The sequence below is a fragment of the Mobula hypostoma genome, chromosome 2 (genome assembly GCF_963921235.1).
Source record: "Mobula hypostoma chromosome 2, sMobHyp1.1, whole genome shotgun sequence".
Taxonomy (NCBI): Eukaryota; Metazoa; Chordata; class Chondrichthyes; order Myliobatiformes; family Myliobatidae; genus Mobula; species Mobula hypostoma.
The window spans coordinates 143,858,494-143,876,622 of NC_086098.1; the positions used below are offsets into that span (position 1 = coordinate 143,858,494).

The 18,129-nt window shown below is 43.7% G+C and overlaps 1 protein-coding gene across 3 annotated transcripts in view; it reads left to right on the top strand.

Moving 5' to 3' along the window:
* The window catches only part of bves (blood vessel epicardial substance), a 76,797-nt gene that overhangs the window by 42,329 nt on the left and 16,339 nt on the right, over positions 1–18,129 (top strand). For all 3 annotated transcript variants that reach the window (XM_063040831.1, XM_063040830.1, XM_063040828.1), the window contains 2 exons: positions 3,703–3,811; positions 10,341–10,508. In XM_063040831.1, coding sequence (XP_062896901.1) covers positions 3,703–3,811; positions 10,341–10,508 — 277 coding nt within the window. The remainder of the gene's footprint in view (positions 1–3,702; positions 3,812–10,340; positions 10,509–18,129) is intronic.

Sequence of the window (18,129 nt, forward strand, 5' to 3'; positions counted from 1 at the left end):
AGAGAGTGGTTAGTGAAGCCCGTGAATTTTAAGCAGAGGTGTGGAGTACAAAAATAGGGATTTTACATTGGAATTGTACAAATGCCATAGCTGGAATATTGCTTCCATTTCTAATAGCCACACTTAAGGATGTGGCAGTCTCAGAGAAGATGTAGAAAATATTAAAAAAAATAATTCCTGGGATGGTTTAGGAGCACAAGGAGAGAGAAGACCAAGGAGATTAGGAGAAATGGAAGAGCGAGCAAGAATACAGGAAGGAGAGACCAGTGAAACTTGGGGAGGTGCAAGAGAGAGATGCCAGCTGGGCATGGATGCTCCAGAGGAGAGAAAGATTGGGGAACACAGGGACTGATTAGAGTCTGAGGTGAGTGTGTGATAGAGATGGTCAGACCACACTTAGATCCCCTCCAGTTTGCCTACCAGCCCCGACTAGGAGTTGAGGATGCCATTGTCTACCTGCTGAACCGTGTCTACACCCACCTGGACAAGCCAGAGAGCACTGTGAAGGTCATGTTTTTTGACTTCTCCAGTGTGTTCAACACCATCCGCCCTGCTCTGCTGGGGGAGAAGCTGACAGCGATGCAGGTGGATGCTTCCCTGGTATCATGGATTCTTGATTACCTGACTGGCAGACCACAGTACGTGTGCTTGCAGCACTGTGTGTCCGACAGAGTGATCAGCAGCACTGGGGCTCCACAGGGGACTGTCTTGTCTCCCTTTCTCTTCACCATTTACACCTCGGACTTCAACTACTGCACAGAGTCTTGTCATCTTCAGAAGTTTTCGGATGACTCTGCCATAGTTGGATGCATCAGCAAGGGGGATGAGGCTGAGTACAGGGCTACGGTAGGAAACTTTGTCACATGGTGTGAGCAGAATTATCTGCAGCTCAATGTGAAAAAGACTAAGGAGCTGGTGGTAGACCTGAGGAGAGCTAAGGTACTGGTGACCCCTGTTTCTATCCAGGGGGTCAGTGTGGACATGGTGGAGGATTACAAATACCTGGGGATACGAATTGACAATAAACTGGACTGGTCAAAGAACACTGAGGCTGTCTACAAGAAGGGTCAGAGCTGTCTCTATTTCCTGAGGAGACTGAGGTCCTTTAACATCTGCCAGACGATGCTGAGGATGTTCTATGAGTCTGTGGTGGCCAGTGCTACCATGTTTGCTGTTGTGTGCTGGGGCAGCAGGCTGAGGGTAGCAGACACCAACAGAATCAACAAACTCATTCGTAAGGCCAGTGATGTTGTGGGGATGGAACTGGACTCTTTCACGGTGGTGTCTGAAAAGAGGATGCTGTCTAAGTTGCATGCCATCTTGGACAATGTCTCCCATCCACTACATAATGTACTGGGTGGGCACAGGAGTACATTCAGCCAGAGACTCATTCCACCGAGATGCAACGCAGAGCGTCATAGGAAGTCATTCCTGCCTGTGGCCATCAAACTTTACAACTCCTCCCTTGGAGGGCCAGACACCCTGAGCCAATAGGCTGGTCCTGGACTTATTTACTGGCATAATTTACATATTACTATTTAACTATTTATGGTTTTATTACTATTTATTATTTATGGTGCAACTGTAATGAAAACCAATTTCCCCCGGGATCAATAAAGTATGACTATGACTATGACTATAGACGTGTGAGGAGCTGAGAAGTGCGACTCTGCTGTCTGGGTATGTCTTGACTGGTTTCTCTTAACTCACCCAAACTAGTGTGTAACATAATGTGTTATGTTCTTTCAGGACCTTCTCAGATTTAATCAAACTGGCATGATTGCATTTCCACCAGTTTTATGGTTAGCTATAGATTATTATTGTTTTGTTTGAGTGAACTATTTGGTTACAATTGGTTTGACAATAGACAATAGGTGCAGGAGTAGGCCATTCGGCCCTTCGAGCCAGCACCACCATTCACTGTGATCATGGCTGATCATCCACAATCAGTATCCAGTTCCTGCCTTATCCCCATAACCTTTGATTCCGCTATCTTTAAGAGCTCTATCCATCTCTTTCTTGAAAGAATCCAGCGACTTGGGCTCCACAGCCTTCTGGGCAGAGCATTCCATATATCCACCACACTCTGGGTGAAAAAGTTCTTCCTCAACTCCGTTCTAAATGGCCTACCCCTTATTCTTAAACTGTGGCCTCTGGTTCTGGACTCACCCATCAGCGGGAACATGCTTCCTGCCTCCAGCGTGTCCAATCCCTTAATAATCTTATATGTTTCAATAAGATCCCCTCTCAGCCTTCTAAATTCCAGAGTATACAAGCCCAGTCGCTCCAATATTTCGACATATGACAGTCCCGCCATCCCGGGAATTAACCTTGTGAACCTACGCTGCACTCCCTCAATAGCAAGAATGTCCTTCCTCAAATTTGGAGACCAAAACTGCACGCAGTACTCCAGGTGTGGTCTCACTAGGGCCCTGTACAGCTGCAGAAGGACCTCTTTGCTCTTATACTCAATTCCCCTTGTTATGAAGGGCAGCATGCCATTAGCTTTCTTCACTGCCTGCTGTACTTGCATGCTTGCTTTCAGTGACTGATGTACAAGAACACCTAGATCTCATTGTGCTTTCCCTTTTCCTAACTTGACTCCATTTAGATAATAATCTGCCTTCCTGTTCTTGCTACCAAAGTGGATAACCTCACATTTATCCACATTAAACTGCATCTGCCCACTCACCCAGCCTGTCCAAGTCACCCTGCATTGAAAGGCACTGCTCCAATCAGAGTGCATTCCTGGCCCAGGAGACCACGTGGTTTCCTTCTGCACCATAACAATTCCATAGTACTTTGTACTGCCTGTCGTTGGGCACAATGCGTGTGAACCTTCAATCATTCTGGCTGGTGTAGAGCATTCTGTCAAGCTCCTGATGTGCTTTAACACATTGTGCAAAAGCTCTGAGGTATCAGTCAACAGAGGTTACCCAGTCTCCAACCTGTTCTTGTGACTGCTGCTTTGGTGAGGCTGCTCCAGTTAACTTTTTGTGGTATCATTACCTCTGGATGTTAGTGACGGTGGACTTGGTGATGGTGATGCCACCAACAGAGATGGTAAAATCCCAGTTTTACCATTCTGATGAAGAGCCATGACCTGGAGTATTAACTATACTTCTCTTCCAACAAATGGTGCTTGTTCTGCTGAGTGTTTCCAGTTTTTAATTCTTACAGTAGTTCATTAAGTGCGACAAATAGGCCAGAGGACCATTTGAACAATTTAAATTTCCTGATATGTAAATTGATAGATTATGAGGTATAAATAGGATAAATGCAGGCTTTTTCTACTGAGATTGGGTGAGACGAGAACTAGAGGTCATGAATTAAGGGTGAAAGGTGAAATGTTTAAGAGGAATGTGAGGGGGGGTCTTCTTCACTCAGAGTGTGCTGAGTGTGGGAGGATCTGTCAGTGGAAGTGGTGAATGCATGTTCAACTTCAACATTTAAGAGAAGTTTGGGTAAGTGCATGGACGGGAAGGGTATGAAGGTCTATGGTCCAAGTGCAGGTTGACCAGATTAGGCAGAATAGTTTGACACAGACTAGATGGGCGAAGAGCCCGTGTCTGCACTGTAGCACCCTCTGACTATGACCCTGGAACTAACATTTCAGAACTGAGATTATTTCATCTGAACTGTTATATGATTGCTCTTCCCCAGTTGATAAGACGTACTTAAAGCAACTCTTTAACTTGACAGGATGAAAGTTTCTTATCGTGGTCACTTCCTGCACAATATTTACCCCACTGCTTTCATCGACTCACCGGAATTCCGATCAACTCAATTGAACAAAGGAGAAAAATTCCAGGTAAAGCGGAAGTTTTCACCATTTCAGGGTCGGCATGGTTAACGTACTTGGAGTGACTGAGAGTGAAGAAGTCGTTGCTGATGGCTGGAGATATCGAAGTGCTTAAGATTGTAAAACACTTTGTTGTATGATCTCAAGGGATTGTGCTTGCATGGTCTGGAAATATATGGAGACACGAGACTGCAGATGCTGGAATTTGGAGCAATGAACAATCTTCATGAGGAATTTAACGGGTTGAGCAGCTTCTGTGAGGGGGAGGGAGCACGATGGAAGGAAATGTTGGAGTTTTGGTTCCTGATGTTGGGTTTTGACCAGAAACATTAACAATTCCTTCCCCACTCACAGATGCTGCTTGACCTGCTGAGTTCCTTCAGCAGGTTGTGTGCTGCATGTGGAAATATTTCTTTGATACGGATGTGTGTGAAACAAAAGCAGAAAACACTGTTAACACACAAAATGTCGAACTGTATCTGTGGAGCCAAGAAAAAGATTGCGGTAAAGAAGATCAGAATTTTCCCATCTCTTTTTGCTTATCCTACGGAGTTTTCCAGGATTTTCTTGAATTATGCTTCTTAGGCACTCTTTGTTAGTTTCCTGGGATTAAGCTCTAGATTGTTAGAATGTATGGAAATATTCATTGTCAGCCACATACAATAAACAACAACCGCATCCAGAAAACAGTAACAGACACCAACAGAATCAACAAACTCATTCATAAGGCCAGTGATGTTTTGGGGATGGAACTGGACTCTCTGACGGTGGTGTCTGAAAAGAGGATGCTGTCCAAGTTGCATGCCATCTTGGTCAATGTCTCCCATCCACTACATAATGTACTGGTTGGGCATAGGAGTACATTCAGCCAGAGACTCATTCCACCGAGATGCAGCACTGAGCGTCATAGGAAGTCATTCCTGCCTGTGGCCATCAAACTTTACAACTCCTCCCCTGGAGGGTCAGACACCCTGAGCCAATAGGCTGGTCCTGGACTTATTTCCTGGCATAATTTACATATTACTATTTAATTATTTATGGTTTATTACTATTTAATTATTTATGGTGCAACTGTAACGAAAACCAATTTCCCTCGAGATCAATAAAGTATGGCTATGACTATGACTATGACTACACCAAACACATCCAGAAAACAGTAAAACAACCACCACATCCAGAAATTCCTTCTTAAAATTTGTATTTTAATAACTCCCTTTTCCTATGCACCTAATTCTTACACAAAAGAGCAGGTGTGTTTTCTCAAACTTCTGTAGACCAACTCCCTTGCGAAGCAGTGTCTGTGCAGATGCAGTCTGTTCTCCTTCCTGCACAGAGCCATAATCTCCAGCTCAGTCCTGACAGCCCGGCTGAGCTGTTTTGAGTCATTTTTGAATCCACTCTTCCAGCCAGAATGGAAAGATTTTCAAACTGCTGTTTAATATAGATAGCGTCTGGCATGACATAGAGTCATAGAGCGTTGCAGCAAAGAAACAGACCGTTTGGCCCATCTAGACCATGCTGAATAATTATTCTGCCTAGTCCCATCAATACGCCTCTGGATCTTAGCCCTCTATATGCCTCCCATCTATGTACTCCGTCCAGGGTTGCTACCCATGTCACGTGCTAGGAAGATCATACAGTCTAATACGTGGCTGAGGAGATGTTGCAGTGAGGGGAAGAGGGTGTCAGATGTTAGGTTCATTGGGCTCTCTTCTTGGGAAGGTGGAACCTGTACAGATGGGACAGTTTGCACTTGAACCAGAGGGGGACTGTTATTGTTGTGGGAAGGTTTGTTAGTGCTGCACGGGGTGGGGCAGTGGACTAGAGTTGCGGGGGGATTGGAACCAGAGTACCAGAGAAGATAGTGGAGTGGTTGTGGGGAAAGATGTTGTTAAGCCTACATACGGTCAGGAATTGAAAGGCTGAGCGTGGTGAGACTAATATTCTGTGTTGTGCGTATTTCAATGCAAGGAGTACTGTAGGAAAGGCAGATGAGCTTGGGGCGTGGATCACACCTGGAATTATGATATTGTAGCTATTAGTGAGACTTGGTTGCAGGGCTCCATGATAGAGGGGTTCCATGATAGAGCAGGAGGGGTGGTGTTACTAGTCAGGGAAAATTGTCACAGCCGTGCTCAGTCAGGACAGACTGAAGAGTTTGTCTACTAAGGCTATGTGGGTGGAATTGCAGAATAAGAAAGGGATGGTGGTGTTAATGGGATTATATTACAGCCGGCAGGATTTAGAGTAGCAAACTTGTACAGAGATTGCAGATTGTTGCAAGAAACATAAATTTGTCATAGCAACACACACAAAGTGCTGGAGGAACTCAGCAAGTCAGGCAGCATCCTTGGAAATGAATGAGCAGTCGACGTTTGGGGCTGAGACCCTTCATCAGGACTGGAAAGGCAGGGGGAAGATGTCAAAATAAAAAGGTGAGGGGAGGGGAAGGAGGATAACTAGAAGGTGATGGGTGAAGCCAGGTGGGTGGGAAAGATAAAGGGCTGGAGGGGAAGGAATTTGGTAGGAGAGGAGAGTGGACCACAGGAGAAAGGGAAGAAGGAGGGGCACCAGGGGGAGCTGGTAGGCAGGTGAGGAGACAAATTAAAGGCCAGAGTGTAGGAATAGAAGAAGGAAAGGGCAGGGGAAAATGACCAGATGGAAAAATTGATATTTATGCCATCAGGTTGGAGGCTAACTAGGTGGAACATGTCTTACCAATGTACAAGAGGCCACACTGGGAGCATCAGATACAGTAGACAACCCTAACAGATTGACAGGTGAAGTGTTGCCTCACCTGGAAAGACTGTTTGGGGCCACAAGGGAGGAGGTGAGTGGGCAGGTGTCACACTGTGGCCGTTGGCAGGGATGAGTGCCAGGAGGGAGATAAGTGGGGAGGGATGAATGGACAAGGGAATCACAGCGGAGAGTTGGGGGGGGGGGTCAGGTAAAGGTGTATTTGGTGGTAGGATCCCACTGGATATGGCGCAAGTTGTGGAGGATGATGTGTTGGGTCCAGCGGCTCATGGGGGGGTGGATAAGGACAAAAGGAACTTTATCCTTGTTAAGCTGGTGGGAAAATGGGCTGAATGCAGATGTTGGGAAATGGAGGAGATGCAGATGAGTTCGGCATCAGTGGTGGAGGAAGGGAAGCCATATTCTTTGAAGAAGGAGGACATCTGTGATGCCCTGGGAAGGAAAGCCTTACACTGGGAACTGAAGCTGCAGAGATGAAGGAACTGGTAAAATGGGATAGCATTTTTATAGAAGACAAGGTGGAAAGAAGTAGAGTCAAGATAGTCGTGAGAATCAGTAGGTTTATAAAAGATGTTGGTAGACACTTGTTTCCAGAGTTCAAGGCAGGGACTGAGAAAGGGGAGGAAGTTGTCAGTTACGGACCAAGTGAATTTAAGGGCAGGGTGGAAATTGAAGGCAAAGTTAATGAAATTCACGAGCTCTGCATGTGTGCATAGTAGGTGATTTTAACTTTCCACATATTCTTTTCTTTTTTTTTAAATTTTATTTTTATTTGGATAAGGAATTCACTAATATCATGTACTTTTTTCACACATATAACCTTTTCCATTTTTTAATATGTATAAAACTATAATTATTTATACATTTTTAAGTACACATTGAGATGATATAAAAGGAAATTAGACACTTAAATAGATAATGATGTACTGTGGTAATTCTGATCTATTAGGCTAAGTAATGGTATTAGTTGTTAAGAAAAATGGTAATAATAGTTTCCATATAACTCTTCTGGACCATTTCCACTGGTCCAAAATGTTGTATATAAGCCTATGTAACAACCATTGTAGGTGCTTATATCCTAATTTGTTCATGTTTGCTCCTGCCCGCAAACACAATTATCCAATCCCTACGTACTTACTTACTTAATTTTTTCATTTCGTTATTCCTTTCCCAAATCTTTCCCTTTACTTGTGTTAATTCTCTATTTTCCAAAAAAAACCAAAAAAAAAAAGACATTTAGTCTAGGGGTGCTTACGTTAGCAATATTACTGTGTTGAGAAGAGCAGTATAAATCATTAGGAGAGTCATCTAAAGTCTGCTTGCATTGGGGTTATATAGTCAATCCTATCAACAGTAGAATTAGAATTTTTCAAGATTCTGAATTCGGCTTGCAGTTCAATACCTAGTAAATCAGTTTCTCGATTATATAATGCACTCTCCCATGCTAAAAATGTAAATACACTGTATATTAAAGAGAAGTGGGAGAAAGAAGCGGGGTTGGTACTTTCAGAGGAGGCTTGGGGGAAAATCTGCAGCTTTCAATGGTCCTCGACTAATTCTTTGACTTGGAGAGAACATTGTTGGAAAAACATTATAAGATACTTCAAGACCCCATATCAGGAAAAATATAAAGATACAAATGTGATGTGTTGGAGAAGGTGCGGCTCCAAGGAGGTAAATCATTTTCATATTTTCTGGGATTGCCCTAAAGTAAGTCTATATTGGGAAGGTATTCATAGAACATTAGTTAAGGTACTTAGGTCCCAGATACCTCTGAACTTTGAGACGCTCTATTTGGGGCATGTATTGTTTCTTGAACAGAAGGAAGATATAAAGTTGCTGCAGGCCCTCTTAGCGGCAAGTAAGAAATCAATCACTAGAAAGTGGCTAAATCCAATACCACCTACATTAGAAGATTGGCACAAAATTATCTTGGAAATATTTAAAATGGAAAAGTTGACTTACTCCCTGAGAATTCAAAAAGAAAAATTTTTATCAAATCTGGAATAAATGGATTGAATATATAACCACATATTCTTTTCAACTCTTTCTCCCTCTATGCAATGCATTGCCTCTTCAGGAACCGTGGCACACATCTGGGAGTGAAGCATCATAGCCATTCACGATGTTAGGTTTTGCCTTGTGGGGAACATGAGGGTGAATTTCTTCCCAGAGTTTCAAGAGTGCGGAATGGTTTGCTAGCGGAAGTGGCAGATATGGTTTTGAAATTTGGAATGGTACATGGATGGGAGGGGTATGGACGGCTATGGTTTGGGTGGGACTAGGCAAATTAAGAGTTTGGAATGGACTAGATGGGCAAAGGGTCTCTTTCTGTGCTGCAGTGACCTGAGGCTCAACTCATCCAAATATTTTTTAAATGTTGAGATCAAACCCACTGACAGCTTGTTCCACATTCTCACTGCCCTTTGAGTGAAAATGTTCCCCCTTAAACATTTCACCTTTCACCCTTAGTGCATGTCTGAGTCTCATCCACCCTCAGTGGAACAACCCTACTTGCATTTGCCTATTCACTCTTTCACTGTAACTCAGGTCCTCAAGTCCTGGCAGCGTCCTTGTAAATGTTCTCTGCACTCTTTCAATCTTATTGTTATCTTTCCTGTAGGTTGGTGACCAGAACCGCACCACAGTATCCCAAATTAGGTCTCACCAACGTCTTTTACAAGTTTCCACATAACATCCCGGCTCCTGTACTCAATACTTTGATTTACAAAGGCCAGTGTGCCAAAAGCTCTCTTTATGACCATATCAACCTGTGACTCCACTTTCATGGAGCTATGGGTCTGTATTCGCAGATCCCTCTGTTCTGGTGCACTCTGCAGTGCCCTACTGTGTAAATCAAATACAAATTTGTCTTTCAATCAGTTTCACTGTACTTTATTGTCACACTTTCCAGGGATTAACAACATTGCCTCCCGATTTAAAAGGTGCAGGTTTATAATGCTGCCTCTTTGTCCCTCCTTATGACTCAATTGCTCTTTTATGCAGTGCAACATGCAACCAATTTGAAGGGTTAACTTTTGTTGTTTTCCTCATGTTCTTGAGGTGACACAAGTAATCCATATGCTTAATCCATTGCCTTATGGTTACAAAATAAGGTGAATTGGCCATGTGGTTTAGTATCAGTATGTTACCACAAAATTACAACTCTGCTTTTGAAGGCCAGTGAAAATGTTGCATGCATCCCCAAATAATGAATTGCAAACCTTCTGCGATGTCTTCGTATGTTTCATTCAGGGCTTCCCAACCTAGGGTTCATGGACCCCTCGGTTAATAGTAGGGGTCCATGGCATAAAAAAGGTTGGGAACCCCTGATTCAGAGGGTCAAACAACATGATCCCAGGGCACCACTGTTGTGAAATTAATATTGGGCACAGAGGGGAGGAGGCTTTGGTGACTTGAAGCTTCACTTTAATTCCTGTGTGAGTGAATCTGATCTCGATATTCACATCCCATAGTTCATGGTCAGTATTGGAAGTTACATGCAGAGAATGGGTAAATAGTGTGCAGACTCTCCGCAGTCCAGCATTCACAGTACTGTATCAGGTTTCATGGTTATCCCGTCTCTAAACAGTTATGTCCTGGGGCTTCCTAATGGATTAGCATCAAATGCTTGAGCTTTAAATTATTATTAGCAATGCATCGTAGTTGGTGGATTCAATCCTTACTGACCACTGGGACTAAACTAATGTATGTTTAGCAGAATAATGTGAGACAATACAGGGCCATAATGATGTTTCCCGTCGATGTCCTTTCTCTACAGGTAACTATCGTGGCTGAAGATAACTGCAAATTCCTTTGCTGGTCCAGAGAGAGGCTGACTTTCTTCCTGGAGACCGAATCCTTTCTGCAGGAAGTATTTAAGTACCTAATAGGCAAAGATATCACAAACAAGCTGTATTCCCTGAATGATCCAACAATAAGTGACAAAGTAGGTATTGGTCGTGTGTGCTTGAATGTTCTGTAAAGTAGCCGTGAAACTGAAGGCATTGAACAGTAAATATTCTGAAATTAACATTATTCTGAAATTGAACATTAAATATTCTGAAATATTTTTCAGAATATTTAATACATCACAATATATGCCAATTGATCACCAACGATGATGCACATTTTGTCATTTTAAAGCTTATTATATGATAATAAGGTATGAATTATGTAACTTTATTAAATTACTTTTTAATCTCTTCATTAATCCAGGTTTCAGTGTTATTTCTGTTTCTACAGAGGCATAGAATCACAGAACATGGAAATAAGGCCATTCAGCCCAACCTGTCCATGCTAACCAGTGGGTACTTTCTATATTAATCCCATTTTACAGCCTTCGATCTCTTAGACAATTTAAGCGTCCATTCAGTCACATCTTAAATACTCAATGATCCGGCTTCAGCCAATCGCTGACAGAATACCACATTCTGCATTCGATGTTGCCTCTCTGACTGGAAGCCTGTGACTAAGTTCAGTGCCGCAGGGATTGGTGATGGGTCCACTGCAGTTCATCATCTACATCAGTGATCTGGATAATAATGCGGTCAACTGGATTCAGCAGATTTGCAGATGACACCACGATTGGCAGGGGGAGGTGTAGTGGACAGCAAGGAAGACTGTCAAAGTTTGCAGTGGGCTTTGAACCAGCTGGAAAAATGGTCTGAGAAATGGCAGATAGAATTAATGCAGACCAGTGTGAGGTGTTTCACTTTGAGAGGACCAACCAAGGTAGAACTTTCACAGTGAACAGTAGGGCACTGATCAGTGTAGTAGAAAAGAGTGATCAGGGAATACGGATCCGTAATTCCTTAAAAATGACGGTTGTATAATTGGCCTTTGTAACCAAAAGTATTGAGTACAGGAGTTGGGATGTTGGTGAGGCCTAACTTGGAGTATTTAGTGGCGTTTTTGTCATCCACCAACAGGAAAGATGTCAATAAGATTGAAAGAGTGCAGAGAAAATTTACAAGAATGTTGCCAGGACTTGAGTACTGGGGTTATAGGGAAAGGTTGAACAGGTTAGGACTTTACTCCCTGGGGAGGGGAGATTTGACAGAGGTATACAAAATTATGAGGGGTATAAAGAGGGTAAATACAAACAGGCTTTTTCCACTAAGATTAGATGAGACTGGAAGTCGATACCTTGCGTTAAGGGTGAAAAATGAAATGTTTAAGGGGAACAAGAGACGGAACTTCACTCTGGATGATGCCAGTGAAAATGATGGATAGGGGTTTGGTTTCAACAGAATTTGAATCGGACAAAATTTTAAGAGCATTTCAGGTAAGTACATGAATGGGAGGGGTATTGAGAGTTATAGTCCTGATGCAGGTTGATAGGACTAGGGGAATAAAAGTTTGGCACATATTAGATGGACTGAATGGCCTGTTTCTGCAATTTAGTGCTCTGTGACTCTATGTCCTTCAATAGTTTGGTTTCATATTTAACATTCTCTTTATTGTTCTCTAATGTTATTAGTTTTTGGCCATACTTTGAATTCTAAAACATTCCTAAACCTCAGGCTTCTCTGACAAGGAACATCTTTATAACAGGTTTATTAATTTCAGTTTATGAAGTAATAAGGTTCCGTTGTGTGTCACATCCTTTGAGGCAGCGGTCCCCAACCACCGGGCTACTAAGCATGTGCTACCGGGCCGTGAGGAAACGATATGAGTCAGCTGCACCTTTCCTCATTCTCTGTCACGCACTGTTGAACTTGAACATAGGGTTACCAACTGTCCCGTATTTGCCCAGACATCCCGTATATTGGGCTAAATTGGTTTGTCCCATACGGGACCACCCTTGTCCCGTATTTCCCCCGCTAAGGTAGAGCGTTCCTATGAAACCTTTCGTGCGGAAATGGCGTAAAGTGAAGAAGCAATTACCAGTAACTTATATGGGAAAAATTTTTGAGCGTTCTCAGACCCAAAAAATAACCTACCAAATCATACCAAATAACACATAAAACCTAAAATAACACTAACATATAGTAAAAGCAGGAATGATATGATAAATACACGGCCTATATAAAATAGAAATAACGTATGTACAGTGTAGTCAGGAAGATTAAGCCAAAACCGATTTGTGGGGAAGAAAATCGGCATGTACGCGCATGGGCACATAGCGCAAGGCTTCATGGTCATGGTAGTCTTTCACAAGTGTCCCGTATTTGACTGCTACTTTTGTCCTTTATTTGGGAGTGAGAAAGTTGGCAACCCTAACTGTAAAAGACATGTTGAGGTGAGTTTAACCCTACTTGAACAAACCCCCCTGGTCAGCTGGTCCACAAGAATATTATCAATATTAAACCAGTCCGCGGTGCAAAAAAGGTTGGGGACCCCTGCTTTGAGGAATCTTGTCTGGTAATCATGCGCAAGTTTTAAGTATGAAGTGATAACAGTTTCTAATGCGTTAGGCAAGTTTCAGATCTCACTCAATGTTTACCATGCAGCCATGAGTTAGGATAGCTATGGATAAAAGAACCAACACTGAGTTTTGTTTTTCTAATAATAATTATTTTATAATAACATGGGTTATAGTAATATTCAAAATGTTTCTCCATCAAAGTACAGCTTAAATTCCATAAAAAACGCTGGTGAACGCAGCAGGCCAGGCAGCATCTATAGGAAGAGGTACAGTCAACGTTTCGGGCCAAGACCCTTCGTCAGGACTAACTGAAGACTCTCCTATCATTCTAGATCTCCCACTCCCCCTCCCACTTTCAAATCTCTTACTATCTCTTCTTTCAGTTAGTCCTGACGAAGGGTCTCGGCCCGAAACGTCGACTGTACCTCTTCCTATAGATGCTGCCTGGCCTGCTGCGTTCACCAGCATTTTTTATGTGTGTTGCTTGAATTTCCAGCATCTGCAGATTTCCTCGTGTTTGCGAGCTTAAGTTCTATCAGCTTTGTGAACCATTGCCACAGTGGGTGGGTGCTTCATTATACCTGGTTTGCAATGGATTTAACACCATGAGGATCTGTAATGCATTTCATGTGGATGTACATGAGATTCTATAGCTGGCTTCTGTGTTGCCTGTACCTGTGAGTAAGCATTTGAGAGAGCAGTGGAATGGGTTTGTAGGGCTGAAGGCACATTCTGCCATCTGGCAACTTGGTTCATGGCCGCATTCCCGACTTGCAGACTTTTGGGCATCCGAACGGAATGATGCTGAAACCTGGAGCGTGCCTGTAGAAAAACAAATTATTTCCAAATTGAATGTTTCCAAACCTGCCACATTAAATGCCAGTGGCAATTTACAACGCCAGGATACAATGCTGTTGCTGAATTTCTGTGCAGACAGATCTAGTCATAAAAGTTTTACTTGCTGTCCTGATCAGAGTATGTCCTACAACCTAAAGGAATAGACACACAGGCGTTGTGATCATTTTCTAACGGGGAGAAAGTTGTTGCAACACTACTTTAAAAATATGAATATTAATTAGCCAGGCTGATTGGACATTTTACAGAGTAATAATCCTTCAAAGAAAATGAATCATTGATTGCAAAATCTCAATTTGCTGATGAATGGTACATCATTATTAATTAGCCGCAGTATTTAGTTCCTGTTGAGTTGCAGTATTTGTTGTCTTATTTTCTAGCCTGGTGAATATTTGGGGACAAAATGCTGGGTGCAGCAAGAATTTCACTGGTGCAGAATGTTTACATGAGCGAAATCTTGTCAACAGTGAGGTGGCTCTTTAATGGATTCAGAGAGCAAATAGGCCTTAAGAAAGGTTAAGGATATTAGGTGAAAGTTGAGAGTTTTAAAAGTGTTCAGAATAAGAAGATTGTTGGCAAGGCCAGTGCTAATTGCCCCCTCCTACTTGAGAAGACGGTGATGAGTGGCCTTCCTGAACTGCCATGAAGGTAATGAGGGCATTCCCACAGAGGTTTTAGGTAAGAAGACCCAGGATTCAGACCCTGTGTCAATGAAGGACCGGTGATACATTTTCAGCCAGGAAGTGCGGTACAGGTGGTTGTTTCCCAGTGCATTGGGACCCTTATCCTTCTTAGCTGTCCAGTTTGCAGCTTTAGGAGGTGCTGACGTGCTGTGAGTACATTTTGTGTGTGCGTGTGTGGATGAGGTGCTGATCAAGGAGGCCTCTTAGGGATCATTAAACTTCTTCTATTTTACTTATTATTGTTTGGAGGTACAGCGCGCAGTCGGCGCTTCTGCCCGTTTGAGCCGCGCAATCCAGCAACCCCTGATTTAAATACTAGCCTAATGGCAGGATAATTTACAATGACTAATTAACCTACTACCCAGTATGCCTTTGGACTGTGGGAAGAAGCTGCAGCACCCAGAGAAAACCCACACATCTCACGGGGAGGACGTACAAACTCCTTACGGAGATGCCCCGAGCTGTAATGGCATCACATTAGCCGCTACATTACTGTGACGCCTTCCTGAGTGGAGCTGGAGCTACAGTCATCTGTATAGAACATCATATCATGCTTCTGACCTGTAAATGACAACAGGTATCTCACTCAGGGCAGAATATACCGTCTTGTTCTTGAGCTTGTCCTATTTTTATGTGGCAGGTCCTCTTGATTTTCTGGTTGTTGGTGACCGCCAGGATATTGGTGGGGAAACGGACAATGGAAGCACCATTAAATATCAAAGACAGGCCGTTTCTTGTTAGAAATGAATGTTGCCTGACACATTCGAGGCACACACCTGTTGCCCTGGTTTCGATACATGAAGCCAAGGACTGCTTCGTTTGCGACGGAGGCAAACAGCTCTTTTTTCTGACCTTGTAATGGGAGGCAGTTTATTAGTGTAGCAGCTGAAGATGACTGAAACTAGTTGGTAGGTTAATTGGTCATTGTAAATTGTCCCGTGGTTAGGCCAGGATTTAATGTGGGGGGGTGGGGGGTTACTGGGCAGCATGACTTGAAGAGCTGATTCTGCGCTGTCCCTCAATAAAAATCTTGTCTTTCTTTTCAGTTACGGCTGGCATTGAAATGAAATCAAGATATTGCAGAATAATCAGCAAATAGTCATAGTCATACTTTATTAATCCCGTGGGAAATTGGTTCTCGTTACAGTTGCTCCATAAATAATAAATAGTAATAGAACCATAAATAGTTAAATAGTAATATGTAAATTATGCCAGTAACTTATGAAATAAGTCCAGGACCAGCCTATTGGCTCAGGGTGTCTGACCCTCCAAGGGAGGAGTTGTAAAGTTTGGTGGCCACAGGCAGGAATGACTTCCTATGACGCTCAGTGCTGCATCTCGGAGGAATGAGTCTCTGGCTGAATGTACTCCTGTGCCCAACCAGTACATTATGTAGTGGATGGGAGCCATTGACCAAGATGGCATGCAACTTAGACAGCATCCTCTTTTCAGACACCACCGTCAGAGAGTCCAGTTCCATCCCCACAACATCACTGGCCTTACGAATGAATTTGTTGATTCTGTTGGTGTCTGCTACCCTCAGCCTGCTGCCCCAGCACACAACAGCAAACATGATAGCACTGGCCACCACAGACTCGTAGAACATCCTCAGCATCGTCCGGTAGATGTTAAAGGACCTCAGTCTCCTCAGGAAATAGAGACGGCTCTGACCCTTCTTGTAGACAACCTCAGTGTTCTTTGACCAGTCCAGTTTATTGTCAATTCGTATCCCCAGGTATTTGTAATCCTCCACCATGTCCACACTGACCCCCTGGATGAAAACCTGGTATTTGAACAGGAGCATTGTCATTTAATTAGTTGACAGTGCAGTTTGTGAAGAGACTAGGCCTTCACAGAGTACAGTGTTGATGGCAGGATTCTTAGCAGTGTGGGGGAAGGGAGGCTCTTGGGGTCACTGAGTCTACAGATCCCTCAAAGTTGCCGCAAAAGTTGATGGGGTAGATGAGAGGCCTTCATTGTTGGGGGATTGAGTTCAACTGCTGCAAGGTAAAGTTGCAAGCTAATCTAGTTAGAACCACTTGAAGTATTGTGGTCAGTTCCTCATTATCGGAAGGACATGGAAGTTTCAGAGAGGGTGCAGAGGAGATTTACCAGGATGATGGCTGGGTTAGAGATCGTGACTTATAGGAGAGGTTGAGTGAGATAGGACTACTCTCTTTGAAGTGAAGGAGGATGAGAGGTGACTTGAGGTGACAGTTTTCGATCAGCTTTTGATGACGTACAGGCAGAAGCTGAAACAAGAGGTGGCCGTAGTTAAAACCGTCCATTGTTGGTCCTACCAGTCGGTCTCCATGCTGCAGGACTGCTTCGATGATGTCGAGTGGAATGTCTTCCGTGATGAGGATGTCTCCAAGTTCACAGATGGAGTCATGTGCTTCATGCAGAAGTGCATGGACAATGTGGTCCCCCATTAGTCAGTCAGGGTCTTCCTGAGCCAGAAACCATAGATCTATAGTTCCATGCGAGCAGCACTTAATGCGCGATATAGAGCTTACATTGCCGGCAATCAGCAGGAGCTGAAGAAATGCAGCTACAATCTGTGCAAAGTTATCAAGGCTGCGAAACAACAGTACAGGGACAAGACTGAGTCAAGATTCCCAACGAATAGCACACGTGGCTTGTGGCGAGGGCTGCATACCTTCACAGGTTTCAAAGCTAAATGTAGTGGTGCCGCCAACATCGCGGCCTCTGTCGCAGATGAGCTCAATGTCGCTGACTCTGAGCCTCTGAGGAAAGCCACCGCTACAACCTGCAACCTGGTCATCTCTGAGGCGGAGGTACGCAGATATTTCCAACGAGTGTACAGTCGCAAGGCTGTGGGACCGGAAGGCATCCCAGGGCAGGTACTCAGGATGTGCACAGCACAACTGGCAGCTGTGTTTACTGACATTTTTAATCTCTCCCTCTCCCGGTGTAGAGTGCCCTCCTGCTTCAGATTATCCACCATTGTCCCTGTACCTAAAAAGATCAAGGTAACATGCCTGAATGACTGGTATCCTGTCGCACTCACCTCAATAATAAACAAGTGCTTTGAGAGGCTGGTCAAGGACTACATCTGCAGCGTGCTACACCCAGGCTGGACCCCCTACAGCTCACCTGCCAACACAACCGGTCGACAGACGACGCAATAGCCACTGCTCTACATACCATACTTACACATCTGGAGAAGAAGGATGCTTATGTGAAAATGCTCTTCTTGGACCACAGTTCAGCATTCAACACCATAGTTCCATACAGGCTCAACAGGAAGCTCAGAGACCTCAGCCTTGACCCTGCCTTGTGTAGCTGGATCCTGGACTTCCTGTCAGATCACTAGCAGGTGGTAAGGGTGGGCTCCCTCACCTCCACCTTTCTGACTCTCAACACAGAATCCCCTCAGGGCTGTGTACTAAGTCCCCTCCTTTACTCCCTGTATACCCATGACTGTGCCGCCACCCACAACTCTAATCTGCTAATTAAATTTGTCGATGACATTAGATTGATTGGCCTTATCTCAAGCAATAACGATGTGGCCTACAGGGAAGAAGTCATCTCTCTGACACAGCGGCGTCAAGAAAACAACCTCTCCCTCAATGTCACTAAAACAAAGGAGTTGGTTGTGGACTACAGTAAGAATGGAGACGGTCTAACTGCTATTGACA